General features: G+C 40.2%; 1 protein-coding gene across 1 annotated transcript in view; it reads right to left on the reverse strand.

Annotated features, from left to right (window-relative positions):
* Nucleotides 1-22,590, reverse strand: part of PHEX (phosphate regulating endopeptidase X-linked) — a 203,029-nt gene that overhangs the window by 117,776 nt on the left and 62,663 nt on the right. The window contains exons 10-11 of the mRNA XM_082718281.1: nucleotides 20,971-21,064; nucleotides 18,440-18,568 (exon numbers count right to left, since the gene is read on the reverse strand). Of these exons, the coding sequence (XP_082574407.1) occupies nucleotides 18,440-18,568; nucleotides 20,971-21,064 (223 nt within the window). The remainder of the gene's footprint in view (nucleotides 1-18,439; nucleotides 18,569-20,970; nucleotides 21,065-22,590) is intronic.

Consider the following 22,590-nt stretch of genomic DNA (forward strand, 5'->3'; position numbering starts at 1 on the left):
TATAATGGTTGACTTTGTCTAATGCCTCATGAAGTTTGTTGGGTAATCTAAACAGAATTGTTCAGAACAACTCAATTAAATTGATGTAAATAAGACAAAAAGACTTGTAGACTTATTTTTAAATAGCTTCCAAAAGCTACCGAAAGCTGTGGCAACCTGAAATTTTAAAGTTTTGGCAACTTAAGTAATAAGTTAAATTCATTTAACATCTAAATCATTTTCAAATAATATAAAATAATGAAGCCTTAACTACTAAACCTAGGTTTATCTAACTTTTGTCTTATGACAGAGAAACTAAAGATAAATTTGGGTTTGTTAATAAACATGTTTTGTGCCTTATTGAAAGACTATGCTGGGGCGCCTAGGTGGCTCAGTGGGTTAAAGCCTCTGCCTTCGGCTCAGGTCATGATCCCAGTGTCCTGGGATCGAGCCCCGCATCAGGCTGTCCGCTCCGCGGAGAGCCTGCTTTCTCCTCTCTCCCTTTCTACCTGCCTTTCTGCCTACTTGTGATCTCTGTCTGTCAAATAAATAAATAAAATCTTTAAAAAAAAAAAAAAAGAAAGACTATGCTATAAAGAAGTGCATGTTCCTAGAAATTATAAAACTTATTCATAAATTTGTCGATCTAAAGACTACCAGTATAACAGTTCACAATTGCTTACTACTTAGTTTTCACTAGAAATTAAGACTTCTAAGAATTTGTATGAATTCTAATAAATATTACTACTGGAGATAATAAGGGGCACAACTCTGTATACAAGGAAAATAAAATGTGTTTTTGGCAAGAAGTAGTATAAGGAAACAGAAATACATTTCTGTTGAGGGGAAAAAAAATAATTTTGTCCTAAAGTGAGGCTGGTTATTTATTTATTTTTTAAAATATTTTTATTCATTTATTTGACAGGAAAAGACACAGCAGAAGAGAGAACACAAGCAGGGGGAGTAGGAGAGGAAGAAGCAGGCCTCCCGCCAAGCAGGGAGCCTGATGTGGGGCTCCATCCCAGGACCCTGGGATCATGACCTGAGCCAAAGGCAGACGCTTAAAGCCTGAACCACCCAGGCGCCCTTAGGCTGCTTATTTAAAGAGGGAAAGTAAGATAAAATCTGAATATAAAGAAGAAAACTGTAAAAGGTTAACGGGGGAAAAAATCTTTGGAAAAACATTTTTCGTGTGGTTGGTACTGGCTAAGATTAGGATAAATTTAAGTAAGTAAATGGGTTAATATCAAGAATAAACTGGTGTAAAATTAAAATTTTGTCTTTGTTAAAAGGAAAAAGTTCTCCTGAACTACTGGTCTCCTCTTAAAAAGAAACTATAGGGGCGCCTGGGTGGCTCAGTGGATTAAGCTGCTGCCTTCGGCTCAGGTCATGATCTCAGAGTCCTGGGATCGAGTCCCACATCGGGCTCTCTGCTCAGCAGAGAGCCTGCTTCCCCCTCTCTCTCTGTCTGCCTCTCCATCTACTTGTGATTTCTCTCTGTCAAATAAATAAATAAAATCTTTCAAAAAAAAAAAAAGAAACTATAAACCAAACTTTTTCTTTGCCTTTAAAGTTATCTTCCTAGGAGCACCTGGGTGGTTCAGCTTGTTGAGCAACTGCCTTCGGATCAGGTCATGATCCTGGAATTTCTACAGCCAGTCCCCATCAGGCTCCCTGCTCAGTGGAAAGTCTGCTTCTCCCTGTGACTCTCTCTGGTCTCATGTGCTCTCTCTCTCTCTCTCTCTCAAATAATAAAATCTTTTAAAAAAATAAAGTTATCTGCCTAGAGAACTAGCATTATGTGTTTTGTCAAAATAATTACCCTTGTTTATCAAGCCTTTGATTACTTAAGAAAACTGAGTCTTATTGTATAAAGAGCTAAATTTTGCCCACAACTGCATAACATTCTGCATTTGTCTTTGAAGTCTTTTTATTGTCACTTTGGTTAAATGGATAATTAAATATTGTTTCATAATAATCTGTGATCCTATTTAATCAAATGTACATACACACTTGAATATTTTTTGACATGCTTTCCAAAATCAAATTCTAAAATAAAGTCTTTTGGCCACAATCTGAGGTGTAACACAGACCCCATGGAACATTTCAAAGATTTTGTGAGACATTTAACTGATCAGGCTTATCTGGCATGTTAAATTACAGGAGAAGCATTGTCAAATAAGTGGTACTAAACCCTCTTGGATTTTATTTGTGTAGATGTGTTATTAAGTGGTCTAAAAATGGTATGGAAACTCCTAGAAATCCGATGTCCTGGTATGTTATTATCTTAAAGTGTTGTGTGTCACAGACGTAACCAAATTTCTTTGTCAACTGCATTGTAATGAGCTCTAACCAGATCTCCGACCACGGACATTTTTCTACCTTATCATTTAGTTACTGATTTATTCTAATGCTGTTACAAGGTAACAAATGTACAATAAATGCACAAATGTACCTCATCTTCACTGAGACTCATAAAAAGAAGTCTGAGGACAAGTTTCTAATAAGTTTAAAATCATAAAACTTACCTATGTAAAAATTTCCAGAGCTAATGGAAAAACTGGATTCAAGCAGAACCGTAATGGAATGAGGAGGGTAACTAGTTTTTTATGCGTTTGTTTAAAACACTGCGGACTTTTGGTGGGGAGCCTGGGGCCAAATCATTCATAGACAACCTGCTTCTGGGTTGGGGTTTCACACGAAGCAGAGCAACTCCTTCACTGTGGTCTGTTGAAAGTCAGCCCTCGACACAAGCGTTTGTTAAATAAATAAATAAATAAAACCCGTTCTTAAAAAAAGTAAAATAAAAAATAAAACATTGCTGATTTTTTTAAAATGCTTTGTTTCTATAGATTTAAGGAAACTTTTCTCTTAAGCTAACTTACAACAGTTCGTCTGTGAGCATTTTGTCAACAAAATGAAACACTTCTCTTTTTCTCCTTATCTGAGCCCTCCAGAATTCAGAAGCTCAGGGAGTATTATTCTATTTTCATGGCAACATATATGCATAAGTTCAATAAGAATTCTTCTCCTTGGGGCACCTGGGTGGCTCAGTGGGTTAAGTCCCTGACTTCGGCTCAGGTCATGATCCCAGGGTCCCGGGATGGAGCCCCGCATCGGGCTCTCTGCTCAGCGGGGAGCCTGCTTCCCTTCCTCTCTCTCTGCCTGCCTCTCTGCCTACTTGTGATCTCTGTCTGTCAAATAAATAAATAAAATCTTTAAAAAAAAAAAAAAAGAATCCTTCTCCTTATGACATGACATAACTGGAAACACTGGTTATATTATCCAGGCTTTGACTGGAATGTCATATTTGAGAGAGAAATGCACAGACTCAGATATGACCAGACAGCTTTAAGGAACTAAGGTTGACTTTATTGAATCAATAAAGCCCCTTGGGAAATGACAGCCTACTATCTAGCTTACTAGGTGAATAAAGAAGGTCACTTTCCAGCAGTTACATAAACCTCAAGATATTGGGGGGAACCTCAGGAAAAGAGGAATTAACCCAAATCTACAGGCAAAGTCTTATGGCAAGTATTTGGCTTGGCTTCTGGCCTCAAAAGGCTGTTAAAAGTTCAATGTAGAGACTCCTTATAAAAAGTTGCAGCAAAGCAAGTTAAAAAAAAAAAAAAGAAAGAAAGAAAGAAAGAAAAGGAGAGGAAAATAAGTCTTGGCCATACCTGGTGGCTGAGTAATTCCAGACATCCAGAGCCCTGAAGACAAGGGGTAACACCACAAAATACAGACTCATTTTCTACTCCACCTGCACTGGCCAAGCAGCTGCTAAGCACACGGGCTGCATCTCCCGATACCTGGCAAACAAATGCAATACTGCCTCCAGAAGTAAGTCTTTCTCTGAAGTGCCCACAAGTACATTTGGGGAGAAGCTTCCAGAGCAAGTCAAGAAGCACCTGTCCGTCTAGGAGACTGGAGAGACTGCATGAAAGGATCTGGATGCCAGGAAGGAGGCAATGGTTCAGGCAGAAGAAGTGGCTGCTAAGACTGCTGGGAAGCTGGAGAAACAAGAGAAGTTCTACATGAAGAAAGCAAGTAGCAGCTGGCAGCGAGCACTCTCATGTCTTCAAAAAACAGCAGCAGTACCCCTGAGGAGAAAACAGCAGCAGTACCGCCGAGGAGACAGGTGAAAGGCCCAAAAGAAAGCAAAGGCCAAAGGCCTGAAAGGCTCCTCAGGACAAAGAAATGGAAATCCCAGCTGCCTCTGTCTCCTTCTCCAAACCCAAGAAAAAGAAATCTATTCCCAAGGAGGAGATGTTTAGTGGTGATCTTGAAGAGAAGGCTGGCAGTGGAAGTCTTCCCAAGAGGAAGAACTCTTTCCCTGAAGAGGAACCAGTTAATGATCCTGAAGAGGCAGGAAGCAGGAGGGTCCCCAGAAAAAAAGATTCTCTTTCAAAGAGGAGTTGCTCAGCAGCAGATCTGATGAGGCTGCTGGCAGCAAGAGCAGCAGCTCCGAGAAAAAAAAAAAAGAAAGAAAGTTCCAGAAGCTGTCCTGGGAAGATCAGAATAAACACTTCCCTGGTGGGGACATAATCCACGGTGACATTTCCCAACCCAATCCATCTCTTAGAGCCCAATAAAAATGAATTCACAAGAAAAAATGATAATAAAATTTAAAAGTCCTGGGGCACCTGGGTGGCTCTGTCATTTAAACATTCAACTCTTGATATCATCTCAGGTCATGATCTTAGGGTCACAGGATCCATCCAGCCCTGCACTGGGCTCTGCATGGGGCTTAGAATCTGCTTAAGATTTTCTCTCTCTCCCCCCTTGGCCCCTCCCCTCCTAAAAAAAAAAAAGTCATAGGATCAACTGCTATTCTTGCTGCACTTATGTAAATGATCAGGCTAAGGTTTTTTGAAGCTAGGTTTTTCACAAATGAATATTAATTAGGCTATCTTTGATAAACATGAGGGTAATTATACAGAGAAAATATATTTCAATAATACTTTTGAATAAATATTAAATCCTAATACTAACCATTATAAACTCACCTAGATACTAATTCTTCCTAGTTTCCTCCAATGCCTGGCTACAACTCTCCAAAATAATGTTTTCCATGCTTCTCCCATCTTTGTGAGTTGAATTCATTTGAAAACTAAAATTGCCCTTTGTCCTAAAACCCTGCCAACAAGTAGGAAAGATTTGATGCAAACTTCAGAGAAACCTCCAAAATCTCACACATAGGCAACCTTCGCACGCACCTGTTGCTCTGTGGGCCTTTCAAAAAGATCACCACAGATATTCAAGCTACAGACTAGAAAAATCAGACTTTCACTGCCTGCTCTCACTCTAAAGATGCTTCAAGCTTGACATGTATAAATCATCTCAACTACCTATCCTCAGACTCAAAGTGATTTTAAATTTGATCCAATCATTAATCATTGTCTTTGTATCCATACAAATGCCTCTCGTTTAATATCTGAATGGCTGGAACCATGGGCCTAACTTTGAGAACACAGCTGTATCACCGTCTCCTAAAATGAGTTTAATTTAACTGACCTGTTGTCAGGCATACAAGACTGGTTCAACAAGATGGAACAACCTATCAACTCAAATTTTACTGTGTGAAACTTAAGGGAAGTTTTAGAGGAGGAAACTGTAGGGCCCAAGGCAGGCTGCCCCAAGATGGCCTACTCTGGCAAGGGCATTATTTTGAATCACAAGCCATCAAAACCTAGCATAAACAGGGAAAGCTCTTTATCTCCCCCCTCAACTGTCTGCTTAAACCAAGAAGACAGCTGTTTACAGAGATACCCCTTTATCTAAGAAACTTACCTGCATAATGGGGCAACCTTTGTTATCTAAACATCTCTCACCTGCCACCAAATGGTCTCCCTTCCCTTTATACCCTCAGACCCCCACCCCCATTCCTGAGCTCATACAAGCCTCACATTTCTTGACTGTCTTTGGATTTTCATGGCTTTATGGATTCCCCATACTTATGAAAATAAATTTGATTTGTTGCTGTGAACCTATCTCCTATCAATTTGATTCTTAGTCCAACAAGAAAGGCCTTAAAGGGCAGAGGAAATTCTTGCTCCCTTATATAAGTAAACTTAAGTGTTCTACCAATTTTAAATTGTTAGTTTTATGATTTCATAGCTCATGTGATATGATTTTTCAGACATGATTTCATATCTCATAAAACATATAGCAAATGTTCAATAAATACAAGTTGATTTGTGCTTTTCAAGCCTCTGGTGGCATCTAGCAAAGAAACGAAATTGAATCTGAGAAATTGAATCAACTATCTTTCATATATGCTAATGTATAACAGCTCTTCAAGCAGTTATTCAAAAACAGACTAATGGAAGTCAAATGACTTGGTAAGTTAGCCCAGTCCGTTCTGACAGGGATGATGCTAAATGGTACAGGACAGATGGCTAAAAATGGCTTAAAAGATACATACTGTGCATCTGGTAGAAATAATCATGGGCTGCTACAGTTCTTAAAAAAAAAAGAAGAAAGAAAGAAAAAGAAAAAAACCTTTAAGTTTGTGCGCATTAATCTTTTTTTTTATTGTGGGCATTAATCTTAAAATGATATAATTTTAAGAAAATTCTTAAAGCCATAATGTTGAATAGGTTTTGTTTTAATGTGGATTTAGAAATGGTAAGTAGTATCTCACTTAATAAGATAGATTCAAAAGTCTGTGGTCTCCCCACTGGAGCAAAGCAGGACAGGTTCCCTTCAGCTGTTATCACTAGATTAGTGAATGTGAAAAATGGAAATCATTATCAATAATTTATGTTGTTAACCCTATAAGAAACCGGTTGAGGGAGGTTTCTAAAACTTCTCTTTCTGGTAATTGTCACCTGACTAAAAACAGACACATTATATAAATCAATGTACTAATAAGTATTAAATATTTGTTATTTATACCCTAACTATTTATTAAAAGGAGTCTGAATTGGCTGGTAAAAACAGAATAATGGCATGAAAGTAAGAAGTAAAGAAGAGACCCATATTGAAATGGGAGAAGGGGTTAAGCCAGAAAAACTAAGGGTAGCTAGAAAATGCTGAAGTTTCTAGAAGCCAAGCAAGCTAATAAAACAAATCATACCAGTTTGTTGGGATTAACAAACTTGCATAGCTATTAAATATGTTGGCAAAAGAAAAAAGATTATTAAGTTATTTGGGTCACAGACATGCTATAAAGCATGTTGGCCGGTGGTGTAAGAGTTCTGCACATCCTTTTATGAAAAACCTTAAGACTTGGGTGGAGATAATAAGGAGTAAGATCTTATTTACTGGGTATAAACAGAAAGACTGTGTTCAAATTTTGTAACTTGTCTTTTCCAGTTTTCTACTTCCTGCTCTAAGAGGGAATGAACCAGAGACCAGAATAATATTTAGAAATCAACCAGTCTCGTGAGGCCTAGCCCTTGGCTGTGGGTAAATTTCCCTGAGCAAGTAACTGCCTGGTCACTTCTAAAATTCAGCTCTGTTGGAAGGTGTAAATGTTTTTTTTACAGTGAATGAATTTTTAGTACAGGGTCTTCTCAGTCCACAGGCCTGATCAGATCTGATCAACAAGACTATGGCCCATAATTTGGGACAAAGGCAACACGGTCCGATGTTATCCAAGACCAACAAGAAAGATGAGCCAAACATGTCATGGTTGTGGCAACACACTCAAAGCCAGAAGCAAGGGTAGTGTCCACACTTTTTTCAAAAGAATTCCCTATGAGCTATCTAAATTACTTGTTTTGCCGGATTTCATTTTGCCAAAGGTTCCTTAAAAAAAACTGTCGGGACTAGGGTTAGATGATGACCTTTGTTGTAACAAGATTTAGCCCACAGGGAGTTGTGAAACCTGGATCTGTTCTAGGAATTATATTTGGCTCCTTGAGCTGTTTCCTGAGGCTCTCCTGTGGGCCAGATTTAGCATTAAATGATAGGGCAGGTTCCGGAGTGTGGCCAGGACACTAGTATTAAAAGGACCTTTTCCCAAGTGAAGGCTACTATAGTGGGTATGTGTGGAGGATAAGGAACAGCAGTAACCTTCAGGTACCTCCCTCCCTCTCACTCTTCTGAAGAGAAATTAGAAAGAAGAGATTTCAGGGCAGGAGAGCTGCCACGGTCTATGCCAGCACTTTGATGGTATGAATTCTCTCATTAGGATTCATCTTCGGCATGTCACGTAGCAGTAACAGTAGCTAACAACCACCGGGCACTTACCTGCACACCAGGCATCGTGCTAAGTCTTCTATGTGGATTACCTCGCTCATGATTACCTCGCTCGTCCTCCCCACAAACCTCAAGGAATCTTTGTTTCCCTTATCTGTGACTCACTGTAATGGTGGCTTTAATTCTAGACCCTTCCTTTGTCCGCGCCCTCTGCTGTGTGACTGCGCCGTTCTTCTCACTAAAAACGCAGGCTCTGTTTCACCAGTCTGTCTATCTGGACCAGCCCTATGGCTTGCTTTGGCCAACAGAATGCAGACCTGACATCATGCCAGTTCTGCGCCTGGGCCGCAGGAGGCCTCACGTGGTCCTGCCTGCCCACAGTTGCACCCCTGCCATCGCTATGAGAACACACCCAGGCGAGCCAGCTGAAGGAAGTGAGCCATCCCAATCCCCGCTGCCAAAGCCAGCCTAGACCCGCCAAACCCCAGACGTTTGAGAAGCCCAGCCAAAGTAACCAGAGCTGCCCAGGGGCCCACCGACTGACTCCGCACGCATCTGCAATAACTGCTCATGGGGAAGGCCCCTGAGGTTTAGCGATTGATCGTTGCACAGCGTCACCGTAGCAGCAGAAACTGGTGCACCATTTATAAACCGGAAGACAGAGGCACAAAGATGGCAACTAACTCACCCCAACTAGTAAGAGTATAGCTGGGCTCTGAGATGCTAAAGCAACTTTGCAGGAAACTGGATGTAATTTCTATACAGGGCCAATATTTTAGAACTATATTAAAAAGCCATTGGAAACTCAAATCACTTTGGTTTGCCTTCGTTCAAACAGGTCTTCCACAAAGAACCAAAGAAACTGATCTTGACATGATGGCTAATAGCCCTGACCAGACAAACAGAAATGGACATGGTCGTCAGAGAGGACAGCCTCGCTTTCCAAGACTTGTGTTGAAGGGAACTTTATCTGTATCTGTGCAACGGCTGGACTGAGAGCAGCCCTCGTGAGTTAGCAGCAACGGCCATAGACGAAGAACCTCTCAGTATCAGGGCGTTGCTACAATGCGCAACACTGACTTTCATGTGACTTCTGCCACCAACATTAGAGTTACATCTCATTTATTCAACCACTGAGAGAAACGGTGAGCAGGGGAACTGGAGAACTTCAATATTAATGGCAGCACATCAATTCAATTATCTTGGCTCACTAATGAGGTGAACTCCTAGTGTATGGAAGTTGCAAGTTCAAATTCCACCACTGCAATTGGACCCATGAGGGTACTTAAGCCTCTGGCACCAGCTGCAGCAGTATGGGCTGGTAGGAGAAACCTGTTTTGGGGATAAACATTACTATCGGAATTGGTCACACAGAGCAGCTCAGAAAATCGGAAGATACTGTAGGTCATCTACAGCATTACTTGGGGACATGAACAATGTCTTTACCAGAAAGGGAAAAAGAAATAAGTCCCTAGAGTGCCGGTGAAATTATTGAATTGTTTTACACAGGAAATAAAGTCTTAATTCCTCACTTAATAAGGTCTAAACTCGAAGCATAATAAAAGATTCATTCCTCTTTAACTAGACTAACCTGCATACAGAATATTTTCATGTATAAGTATTATGTATGTTTTAACAATGTAGTAATGTTTTAAATGTTTTTAAAATTTAGTAATTTTTTTGTGTTTTTTGTTGTTGGTTTTTTCTTTAGAACTATTTATTTATTTATTTGTTTGTTTAACAGAGAGAGAGACATAGCGAGAGAGGAGACACAAGCAGGGGGAGTGAGAGAGGGAGAAGCAGGGTTCCCACCAACCAGGGAGCCTGATGCAGGGCTTGATCCCAGGATCCTGGGATCATGACCTGAGCAGAAAGCAGATGCTTAACGACTGAGCCACTCAGGTGCCCCCAAAATTTAGTAAGTGACTTTAGCTTTGATTTGAGAATTGACCAAGACTCTTTTCTTGACCAAATCATAGTCGGGTTCCTCTAAGCCCTCTTCTTGACTAGGCCTTGACCTTGGCCCCCATCCTGTCCTTGCCAAGCCTGTGTAGCCCAATGTTAGCAATAATCCCAGTCAGTCGGTCACTCGTCTAGAGAGAACCCCCTACCCTTGGTATCAGAGCATCCTCTGTATCTAATCAAATCCCTCCTCCCCCACCCTTGCTATCTGATCACACCAGCCCGCCTTCAGCAAAAGCCCCCTCTGAGGTCTCATCCTAGCAGTTTTCCATCTACTGACTCCACAGCTCTCTTTGTTGGACCTAAGTCCCCATTGGTCTATCCTCTATTCAGAGTTGAGCCCAATCTCTCTCACCTACTGTGATTAGTCCTTGCATTTTCTACAACAGTACTGAATAAATTCTTCCTCACCATTTAAAAAAGTATAAAAAACAATTTTTTTCTTTAACAGGGTTCACTCTAACAAAAACATAGAAAATACGCGGTACCAACAAGAACGTGCCTACTGGTATTGGTAGAGCTGAGATACATGAATAAAGATAAGTAGAGTTTGGGGACACAGTGACTGAAATGAAATGAAGTGACATGGTTTCAGACCAGAAGAACTTAGCACAGCCAAAATGTTCAAATGTGAAACTAACTTCACTGAATTTTCTAGAAACTACAGTTAAAGCTGAAAGACCTTTTTTTTTTTTTTTTGCATTAACACTTAATAGAAAATTGTTCTTTAAGGTATATGCTCACATTTCTGTTTTGTTAACTAAAGAATTACGAACATTTTTAAAAAGCATTTTTTGATGAGAATGCTTACAGAGCCCTGGGTCACCATTCCAAACATCAGGGAACACTCCTCAAACTGATATATGTAGAAAATACTTAAAATTGAGCTCACTGTGTAGACTGGACCAAAGATACACCTAGAAAAGTTGCTCTTGGATGAAGTCTCTGATAGCATCTGAATCAGCTCATTTCTTAATATTTTCCTCTTTCTTCTGAAAATTACATGAACATGAAAATGTGATGTCAACTGGCTGGACTTGAATTAAGCTTTTACTGTATTTATCTTTAAAATACTGAAGTATTAGAAGCAAGACCTATTCCAATTATTTCCTATCTCTAAAACACTAAGAAATAAACATGTGCCTTTTATTTTTATAAGATCTTATTATTAGAATAAATAATACCCTGATAAGGGTAAATTAATTATAAAACAAGCCACTTAGAATTCCTCTCACTGGGGCACCTGGGTGGCTCAGTCGGTTAAGCGTCTGACTCATGACTGACTCACGATTTCGGCTCAGGTCATGATCTCATGGGTCCTGAGATTGAGCCCCATGCTGTGCTCGATGCTCAGCAGGGAGTCTGCCTGAAGATTCTGACTGCCTCTCCCTTTGCCCCTGCCCACTCACAAGTTCACTCTTTCTCTCTAAAATAAATAAATCCTTAAAAAAAAAAAAAAAAGATGACGAAGTCTCCTCATCTTGACTGGTTTCCTCATTCCAGATATAAAATCAGTGAAGATCTGAAGGTTGTTTTGTTTTGTTTTCTTTTGTTTTGTTTTTCACTGAGAAGCAGGGGAACAAAGCACGAGTTTAAAGCTAGATTGTCTAGGCATGAACATCACCTGAACCATTTTTAAGCTGTCTGATCTTTGGATTACTTAAACTCTTTGAGTCTCGGTTTGCTCATCTGGAAGATGGGGGGGGGGCAGTAGAAGCAGATATAGGACCATTATGAGTATCAAAATGAGTTAACACGTTAAACACACTTATAAGAGTATCAGATACCCAGTTAAACCTCAGTAAAATTAGCTACTTTATTATTATTGCCAGATTATTAAAGCATAAAACCCTTACCACTTTAGTCACACTAGGCCCATGCTGACCATCCCTTCTCTTCCTGGCTATTGTTGGTATCTTCACCTACCCTCCATGGATGCAGATACTTCTATGGGCATTTAATGATGTATTTTAGATATAAATCATCATCAATAATTTTAAAAGGGAGGGGCACCTGGCTGGCTCAGTCAGTAGAGTGTGCAAGTCTTGATCTCAGGGTCATGCTTTCAGGCCCTATGTTAAAGGTAGAGTTTACTTTAAAATTAGTAACAGAGGAGTCTGGGTGGCTCCGTTGGTTGGGCATCTGACTCTTGATTTCGGCTCAGGTCCTGATCTCAGGGTTCTGGGATCGAGCCTCACATCAGGCTCTGTGCTCAGCAGAGTCTGCTTGTCCCTCTCCCTCTGCTCCTCCCCCTGCTCACATGCTCCCACATGCATGTGTGCACTCTCTCTCAAATAGAAATTCAAAAATGTTTTTAATAATAATAATTTTATAAAAAGAAAGTGGAGGGGCACCTGGGTGGCTCAGTTGGTTAAAGCCTCTACCTTCACTCAGGTCATGATCCCGGGGTCCTGGGATCGAGCCCCTCATTGGGCTCTCTGCTCAGCGGGGAGCCAGCTCCCTCACACCTCTGCCTGCCTCTCTGCCTACTTGTGATCTCTGTCTGTCAAAAAACACATAAAATCTTAAAAAAAAAAAAAGAAAATGGAAAAGCAAAATACCAAGTAATACTCCAGACATCCTTCCTCCCCCCACCCACAAACACACCCCTAGTCTTCCCCTGTCATTTGGGTCATGAGCATTTAGATCAGAGTTTGTTACCATGGGACAAGAGCATCATCTCTGTTTATAGCAACAACACATCATGTATTCTTTTAGGAGTCCCACTTTCCTGTGTAAAACTTTCCACAAAAGCAACTTGTTAATGTTCAGCTAATACACTGTATTTTAAAATTATACATGGTCTTCTAAATAAGATTTAAGAAATTAAAGAAGATCTCTACTAAACAAGGTCCTGTTTTTTGTTTCTGAAGACTGAGGGGAGAGAGAGAATGTTAGTGTAAAAGACACAGAATGGTATGCCCAGGACATATTTCATTTAGCCTCCAAAGTATTGACCAAGATTTAAAATATGGGAGATTCCACATAAAAATCCCTATTTCTGAATTCTCTCAAAAACAAAAAAAAGAAACATGGCTTCACACACACACACACACACACACACACACACACAAACACATACATCAGAAACCTAGCAAGGCAGGCATTCTGCATGAATATAGTCTGAGCTGAATCCTGAATAACATACTCATTCTTATTCACCACTACTGTGTCTCAGACACCAAGTTCCAGAGGCAATTTCCTCTCATCATTGCACTTGCCCTGGCTTTTGCTGATACCTAGCCAGCTTTATTTCTGTATGTTATTTAATGTTATTGCCTGTAAGGGTATCTGATCTTGGAACCCCCGGCTTTCAGCTTGACCAAGACCTTTGCAACTTCTAGGCACTGAATGCCTTTAAATTGTAGACTTCTCTCCATCCAGCCTATGAGCCAATGAGAAGCAAGATTCCCAGGTGCTAACTGCAGAGAAGCATCTGGAATCTATCTCCTTTATGCTGGTATACCAGGGAACCTAAAACACCCTCACCAAGTAGCAGCCTGACTCCAACTCCAAATCCTGGTTCCCAAGCCATGAATCCTGGTATTGTTTGAGTCCTTCTCCCCTGATATTAGAGCCCTCTGTGAAACCCAGCTGGTCAGGGACCGATGATCCTACCCTCCCAAATCTGGCTATGAGCATGCTCTCATCAGGGACTAAATCCCCAGCACACCGAACTCAACAGGTCCCTCTTCAAGTCTTTAAATGGGCACTATCCAATATGGTAACTGCATGTCCAAAATGGTAGCCACAGTGGCAAAGGAACACTTGAAATGTGGCTAATCTGAAGTGAGCTATCCTGTAAGTATAAAATAGACATGAAATTTCAAAGATTTAGCTTGAAATAAAGCATATAAACTATCACATTAATAATTTTTATATTTATTACTTGTTGAAATGATAACATTTATATTAAAATTAATTTCACCTGTTTCCTTTTACTTTTTTTTTAAGATTTTATTTATTTATTTAACAGAGAGTGAGCGAGCAAGCACAAGTAGGCAGAGCAGCAGGCAGAGGGAGAGGAGAAGTGGGCTCCATGGGGAGCCCGATATGGAACTCAGTCCCAGGGCTCTGGGATCACGACGGGAGCCAAAGGCAGACCCTTAACCGACTGAAGCACCCAGGTGCCCCTTCCTTTTCCTTTTTTAATGAGGCTGCTAGAAAATGTAAAATTACATGCATGGCTTATGTTGAAGTTCTTTTGGATAGTGCCACTCTAGGTAACAAAGACAACTACTGCCCGAAGAGTTCTGCCACTCTTCTCACTCCACTGGCCTGGCCTACAGCCAGTCCCACGTGCGTTAAGGCCCTATCCCGGTATCAAAATCCACAAGAGGGCGCCTGGGTGGCTCAGTGGGTTAAGCCACTGCCTTCGGCTCCAGTCATGATCTCAGGGTCCTAGGATCGAGTCCCGAGTCGGGCTCTCTGCTCAGCAGGGAGTCTGCTTTCTCCTCTCTCTCTCTCTGCCTACTTGTGATCTCTCTCTGTCAAATAAATAAAATCTTTAAAAAAAAAAACACAAGAATCTTCCCTGTGCATCTTTAGGGGGCTCTGCATTGAAGAACTCTCCTTTTTGACATGCTATTCCCTCCCATTTCTAATTAAATCTGTAAAACTCCTGTAGTTCTGTGTAAGTAAAATAGTATGAACGTATATTTGTGTCTGTGTGTGTGTGTTCATGTGTGCACGTGTGCACATGTGCTCACATGCACACTTGCCTATGGGAAGTGGAAAAGAAAGAGCAACTTTGAATTGCGTGTTTTCCCCAGTGAAAAGGAAGAGATCCCTGGTTGGTGGGGGGTTTACTCCTCTACAAAGGAAACCTCAAAGGGAACTACTCTCTCCTGCCCTCTATAACAAACGATGCCAAGCAGAGGTAGTTGGGCCAAATCTGCCATTAATAGACTATACAAAGAAAAAAAAGAGAGAGAGAGACTATACAAAGGGTTACTGAGGAGAAGCAGGAAGCCCTTTGGAAGAATCTAAATACCAGCTGTCAAAGGAAAACTAATCAGTTCCTCGGAGAAAAAACAACAAGAGGCCTGGAGACCCCTACCCAGGGGTCCTTTTAAACCAATCTGAACAAAGTCCTTTTAAACCAATCATCTGGACAAGGAAGTTTTTCAATGGTTTGAAAAAACTGAAGCACTTACTTGCACTAAAGCAACAGGCTTTGGTAAACAAAGTACTGTTATCCCAATCAACAGCCTACCCCACTCACACGAATCGCCAGGGTCGGGCTTCTGGTGGAAACTGTTGGCAAGCAAATGAGTGCTGCAAAGGCCTTGCTACTCCAGGTGTGGTCTGGGGATCGGCCACTTGGGAACTTGTTATGCAAGTTCTCGGTCCTCACCCAGATCTAAGTTAAAAAGATCCTTCGTAAAATGCAGTGAGATTTTGCATTTTTACAAGAAGAGCCTCGTTTGATTTGTGTATACATTCAAGTCTGACAAGCACCTGAAATTTAACCTTCTGAATGTACCCATCTGCTTAGCAATTTTTTTGTAAATAGAACAACAGCCGCCTTCCTTCGGAGTTAGAGTCTCTGCAATTTGTCCCACTGGGGATCTTTCTGGTTTTCTTTTTCTTTGGGCTGTAGTTAATAATACAGAATGGTTTTTCAAGTAAATCAGTGGTTCCAGGTGGTTCTTGGATGAGAGCCCTGTAGCAAGGCTATAAAAAGTCAGATATTTCTCTTATAAGTTTCCAACTTAAGTATTCCCTGAGGCAAATAGCTTCAGCTTAAGGGAGGAAAACAATTTTATGTAAAATAGATGAGTATCTGTGTAACTATCCCACTACTTCCAAGTCCCATGTATATCAAAATAAGGGGGGGGGGACTGCCAAAATCAACTTTATTTTAGAATATTACACCGTAACACATGAAAAGGGGACTTTCACACCAAAACTGAGAAAAACAAATTAATCCACATACCTTTCATATTACTTAAAATTCTTCTACTGCCAAAAAAAACCACACACACACAAAAAAAAAAAAAAAAACCTTCTGCTATGCCTTAATTGTTTTTATATCCTTCCCAAAGCTTATAATGTTACCACTGTGATTATCTGATAAATTCTCAATCCATTTACTCTAAGCAAAGAGTGAAAGAAAACACGCAATAGGAATATTGAGCATTCTGAAATAAGACATTAATTCTCCAGTGGAATTATTTGCAAGAAGGGGAATTGGAGGTTCCAATACAGTCTCAAGCTTGGCAGAAAATTCCCCAAAGCATTAAAAAAAGGGGGGGGGAGGAAGAAGTCCAGGTAAATATACTTCGATTTAAGGTATTCCAAGGCAAACTTCAGCAAATACATAGTTATGTGTTACCTACTGTAGGGGCCAAGGCCTACCTGCCCCAAGATGGGGCCAGCTTGGCAAGATTATTTTGAGTCCAAAGCAAACAAAATCCAGCAAATTCGGGAAAAGTTCCTTACCTCCCCTTCAGCTGCCTACATTTACAGCGGTAGGCCGAGCCTGTGCCTGAGGAAGAAAGGTATTAACAGAGATTCCTCTGTACCTCAGTAATCTATGGGCATAGCAGGGCCAGCTCATTTTTCCAAACATCTTCTCTCACCTTCCTGCAAATGGTCTTCTGCCCCTTTGTATCTTCACACCCTCCCCTTTCTCCCGAGCTCAGGAGCTCATGGAAGCTTCATGGTGCCGGTCTTTAAAATTTCTTGTCTGTGTGGATTCTCTATATGCACAAAGCTAAATTTGGTTTTGTCCTGTTGATCCATCTCATGTCAATTTGATTCTTTGTCCAGCTAAAAGGACCCTGAGGGAGCCTGGGTGGCTCAGTTGGTTAATCGTAAGACTCTTGATTTTGGCTCATGAGATCATGAGATCAAGCCCTGCTTCGGGCTCCCTGCTCAGTGTGGAGTCTCCTTGAGATTCTTTCTCCCTCTGCCCCTTTCCCTGCTTATGTGCACACATGTGCTCTCTCTTCCAAATAAATAAAATCTTCAAAAAAAAAAAAAAGGGCTTTGAAGGGTATAGGAAATTCTTCCTCCCCCACAGTATTAACACATAAAACCAAACAGTTCGTACTATGTAGCAGCGCATAATACCAATTACTTGAAATATTGTGATGTAACAGACTTTACATGTTTGCCTTTAAAATCAGTGATTGTTGAGCACCTGCATCCAAGCTGCTCATATATTCTCATCTGAATGACTACAATAGATCATTATTAGTGAAATACACCTAGAATATATCTCTTGGGCATACTGATTATTTGGGACGGATTATTTTTGAGAAGTTACAGACACAGGGAACCCTCTCAAAACAGAGTCAAAGCTACCCTTTTGTGAGAGAAATTAACATTTAGGAGGGAAATCTCCCTTACAAGGGTATCTTCCTCCCTGTCTCAGGAAAAGGAGGATGACTCTCATCTCTAGAAGCTCTGATCAATGGAGAAGAGCATGGACTTAAATCTGCATAATAACCTTATCTTTTGTCTACTGTGCTTTTCCTGGTAACCTCTTTTCTCTTTTTTCTCTCTTTTCTCTTTTTTACTATCTTGCAACACACTTCTCTGCCCCCCACCCAACAGAATGTCAACTCAGTGAGGTCAGGGACCTTTTTTCCTGTTCTCGGCGGTTTCCCAGGTGCCTGGAACAGTGCCTGGCATATAACAGGTGTTCAACAAGTATTTGTTGAGTAAATTAATGAAACTAAATCTCATGTTTTATTAGCAGATAGATCTGGTTGGGCCATTAATGCCATTACGGCAACTGCAAATTACCACAGATCATAGGTACAAAAAAGCTCATTACATTGCTCACTCCATTTTTTTTTATGCTTAGGAATTCCCAAAATAAAAGGATTTCTTTTTAGGTTAACAACAAAAAATAGACACACAGTATTGTCTCTGAAATAAATGTCACACCTCTGAAGATTCCAGAACACGGCATAAGTAGGGAAAAAAAACTTGCATTTTATTTCTATTTCTAAACCATTTAATAGTTATTAAATACATTACAAATCTCTTTGTCTCAGGGTCTGCAGCTTCCTCATCTCTAAAACAAAGAGGCTCTACCTTCTGTAATTACAAAGTCCAATATCTATTCATAAAATTTTCTAGGCCCTCTTTGTTCCTAAGCATCGACTTTACACATATAACTTCTACAGGAGAAATTCAGACACTGGGTGACATAACATCATGCTTCTTTTCTCACTTCTAAGTTGTCTGAACTTTCAAGACTATATTCTAGGTTTGAAGTTGAATTATTATTCTATCTAGGTTCATCACTCTCAGAGCTGCTATGGGCCTGCTGGCCATGTCCACATTGGACCCGGCAGACTGCCATGGCTCTTACCAGTGGGGGAGCAGAACTTACCATCTCCTTTTTGTCTTCCTGGAAGTGCACATCCACAAACATTTTCCCAACAACATAAGGGAGGGCACTTTCGATAAAGTTTACACATTTGTCCCATTGAGGCAATAGAGTTGTGGTTCCCTGAATTACCTGTGGGAGACAATTGATCCGGATTGAGGTTCACTTGGATAAAACCTATGGCTGAAAAAAAAAAATTCACACAACCTGAAGAAAACAGGCTACAAAATATCACACACCCCAACCCATATACATGGTCTCATGGTAGAGCAGACAATGAAATCAGACGAAGAAATAAATTCTGCTTGTTCCTAGTTAGACTTAAAACTGAATGAAAATATTTTGATGGTAGAAAATAATGTATTTATTCTTTCCTTTCAATTTTCCCCATTAAATGAAGGATTAGGAGAATGGCACAGTTTTTTTTCAGTTAGCAGGGAAATGAGTGGATGCTGGCCCATCCAAGTGTCTAGACAGCCTTTAAAAGCTATTGGTAGAGGCACCTGGGTGGCTCAGTGGGTTAGATCCTCTGTCTTCAGCTCGGGTCATGATCTCAGGGTCCTGGGATGGAGCCCTGCATCGGGCTCTCTGCTCAGCAGGGAGCCTGCCCCCCGCCGCCTGCCTCTCTGCCTACTTGTGATCTCTGTCTGTCAGACAAATAAATAAAATCTTTTTTAAAAAAATAGCTATTGGTAACTGAAGTTCCACTAGGAAAGGTCTACTATCAATGGGTGATCAAAGTTCCTGCCCGGCAAGGGTTTCTTTCCTCTGGGTAGTACACTCACAAGTCCAAGGACAACATGGCCCATGTGAACAACCCAAGAGGCTTATTTAGCAAAGGACACACCCGTAACAAAGTAAAAAAAAAAAGGATGAAAATGTTCTTCCCATCTGTCCCAATTAAGTCATTATAGGAAAACATTTACAAACAAGCGAGGGGGTTCCAAAGCAGGACTTGGAAGGCACAAAGGTTTACTCTTGGTGATGAAAGCAAAGAAATAAATAGTGTTTAAAATGACCTTGGAGGATGGAAGTTCAGCACTCAAAACGCAAACTGAAGGCAAGCAGCAAGGCAGGGAGGCCCTGAGCACGGTGGCCGCGTGGCCTGCACCACGCTAGCCCCAGGCTGCGGCTGACGCGGGCTTAATGCTTAGATCCATCGCTTTGTGGCAACACAACCCCTCACAGACAGAAGAAATCAATGTATTTTTTAAATCTCTAGAGAGGGAGATCCTACAACTGTCTTTGGCAACTCCATGTTATATTTAGCTCTTTACACTGAAGAAACATCTCCTCCTCATACCCAACCCGCCCATTTTCACACACTACTTCTTACACCGTTCTCTCTTATTCGCTTCACAGTAGGGCTGAAAAGCAGGTGGGTACTATCTTTTACGTGATCCACAGGAGTTAAAAATACACATGCATATATATAAACATAAATAAATATATATATATATATATATACACATATATATAGAACATGTATATATAGGCACATATAAAAATATATATTTATATATTTAAATAAAATCTACTTGTTTTGTAACTTAACCTTTTGATATGACCTCAATAAATATAGCTGTTTTATGATGTTCTCTATAAAACTCAATAATCTAGTGACTTTGAGAGCCAAAATGTGTCCAAAATAACTGTGCTACTGCTCAATAGTAATGACCCTCCAAAAATTCCTGTATTTACCTGTTTCTCTAATAACCAAAACATCTGTTAAATGAAAGCACTGTTATAAAATGTCATTCACTTCTAGTTGAGAGAAAAATAAATTTAAAATACCTTTTAAAAGTCACACAATATTTAAAATGCAAAACAAACAAACAAACAGAAAACCATTAGGTCCTTAGTAATGGGAAAATTACTCAGAGAAAAGTTTGTGAAACAAAGGCAAAATAATACCTATGTAAGTGAGGGAGTGAAGCGAAAATCAAAGAACCAAGTGAGGGGGGAAAGAAGCAAAGTGTTTGAGGCAGCTGAGCTGGGTTCCCCGGGGAGACTAGATTTAGGCCTCTTTGGCCTAGCAGAATTAGGATAAATTCAAAGACTGAATTAAAGTCAAGATAAAGACAAAATTCTACCCCTAAATTAAGATGAAACTTTATTATCTAATATGTGTATTATGCTCATTTTGAATATTTATAATAACGAAAATGAAAAATAGTTACAAATATATCACTAAGATACATTTGAACTATAATTTCAGTGACCCAGTTAAAAACACTGGGAAAAACGGGAATAGGTCGATAAGAGAGAGTGAAAACAAGATGTCAATCCCAAATATTGCCCCAAATATCTTTATATGGCCTCATCAAAGTACAGCTTGGGTGTAGTTTACAGTACATAAGGTTTCACTTAATAAAAAGAAATAAATCAAAAAAAAAAAAAGAGTAGAGTTTGGGCTGCAAAATTCCCTCTGTCCCATCCCTAAAGATGATTTTTATTGGATTAGTCAATATACAGACTGTTCCAGCATGTAAAGTTATCCAGTGATGTAACATTGCAATCTTCTTCAAACTTACCCGTGAGAATTCAAGCCACCTATACTGAAAGCGCCTGCTAAGGTTTGGAATTCTGGAATAAACCATCCTCCACACCAAATAGTTGGCAATGGTCCTGTTAGCAGAGAGAAATGTGCATTTATTACAATTAGGTTGATACCTGATACTCCACAGAACACCCTGGGGAAAACTGCTTGCCAAGCTCCACGGAGGGACCTCTGCTCATAGAAAACTGTAGAACTTGCACTTGAGAAATGATATAAGATGATACAGTGTCAATAAGCTCAACCAAAACTGGCTTGCTTTTCACCACTTAAAACAGGGAGATGAAATGAAGATTCCAGCCCGAGGCCTTAAGCGTCAACGTTTTGCTTTCCCTCTCAGGGCATGGAATCCATTGTTGAGCCTAGACTTTTCTATCTAGAAACTGTCCATACACTGGAATTATTAGGTGACCTCAAAAATACAGATGAATTCTTACTTTTGGGAACAAACATTAATATATTGACCAATACCAATTATCTAGATTTGCACCCTGATTCTATACTTATATGTGCTTGAGTTTGTCACTTAAACTTGCTGATTTTATGGTTTCTTATCATACAACGAGGATGACCACTAACTTATAGGTTAACTGTGAGGTTCAAGTAAGTAAAAAACCCTTAATAAAGAGTAAACTCCAGATTTTTTATTGTCATTATTTCCAAACATATGAACAAGCCCATATACTCATGTAGTGCCCATAACAGTTATTTTTAAAAACCCATTAACTTTTGTTAACTGTTGCCTTTTTCTATAAGCAAAAGATGTCCTGACCTCAGAAGGATGTGTGATCTAATTTCTAATCCAATAGTGACGATGAATTTTTAATGACCCATCCCCTCACAGTTGCGCCATTACCATGGTGGCTAATAATACACATTCCTGTGAAGGCTCTTGGGTCATCCAGCCATGTTAGATCCATGTGACATGAAGATGGCATCTGGCCCATTAAGAAAAATCAACTCTCTTACCCTAAAACCCAGCAATCGCACTACTGGGTATTTAACCTGAAGATACAAATATAGTGATCCAAAGGGGCATTGGCACCCGAATGTTTATAGCACCAATGTCCACAATTTCTAAACTATGGAAAGAATCTAGATGTCCATCAACAGATGAATGGATAAAGATACAGGTGATAAAATATATATGTGACGGAATACTATGCAGCCATTAAAAGAAATGAAATCTTGCCTTTGCAACAACATGGATGGAACTAGAAGGTATGCTAAGCAAAATAAGTCAATCAGAAAAGGACTATTATCATATGATCTCTCTGATATAAGAAATTTGAGAGGCAGGGAGGTGGGTCGTGGCGGGGCAGGGATGGGAAAAAAATGAAACAAGATGGGACTGGGGAGGGAGACAAACCATAAAAGACTCTTAATCTCATGAAAGGAACTGAGGGCTGCTGGGGGCGTGGAAGGGGATAGGGTGGCTGGGTGATGGACATTCGGGAGGGTGTGTGCTATGGTGAGTGCTGTGAACTGTGTAAGACTGATGATTCATAGACCTATACCCCTGAAACAAATAATACATTGTATGTTAATTTTTAAAAGGGGGGAGGGGCTCCTGGGTGGCTCAATTGGTTGGGCGGCT

The sequence above is a fragment of the Mustela nivalis genome, assembly GCF_964662115.1.
Source record: "Mustela nivalis genome assembly, chromosome: X".
In the NCBI taxonomy this organism is placed as follows: domain Eukaryota; kingdom Metazoa; phylum Chordata; class Mammalia; order Carnivora; family Mustelidae; genus Mustela; species Mustela nivalis.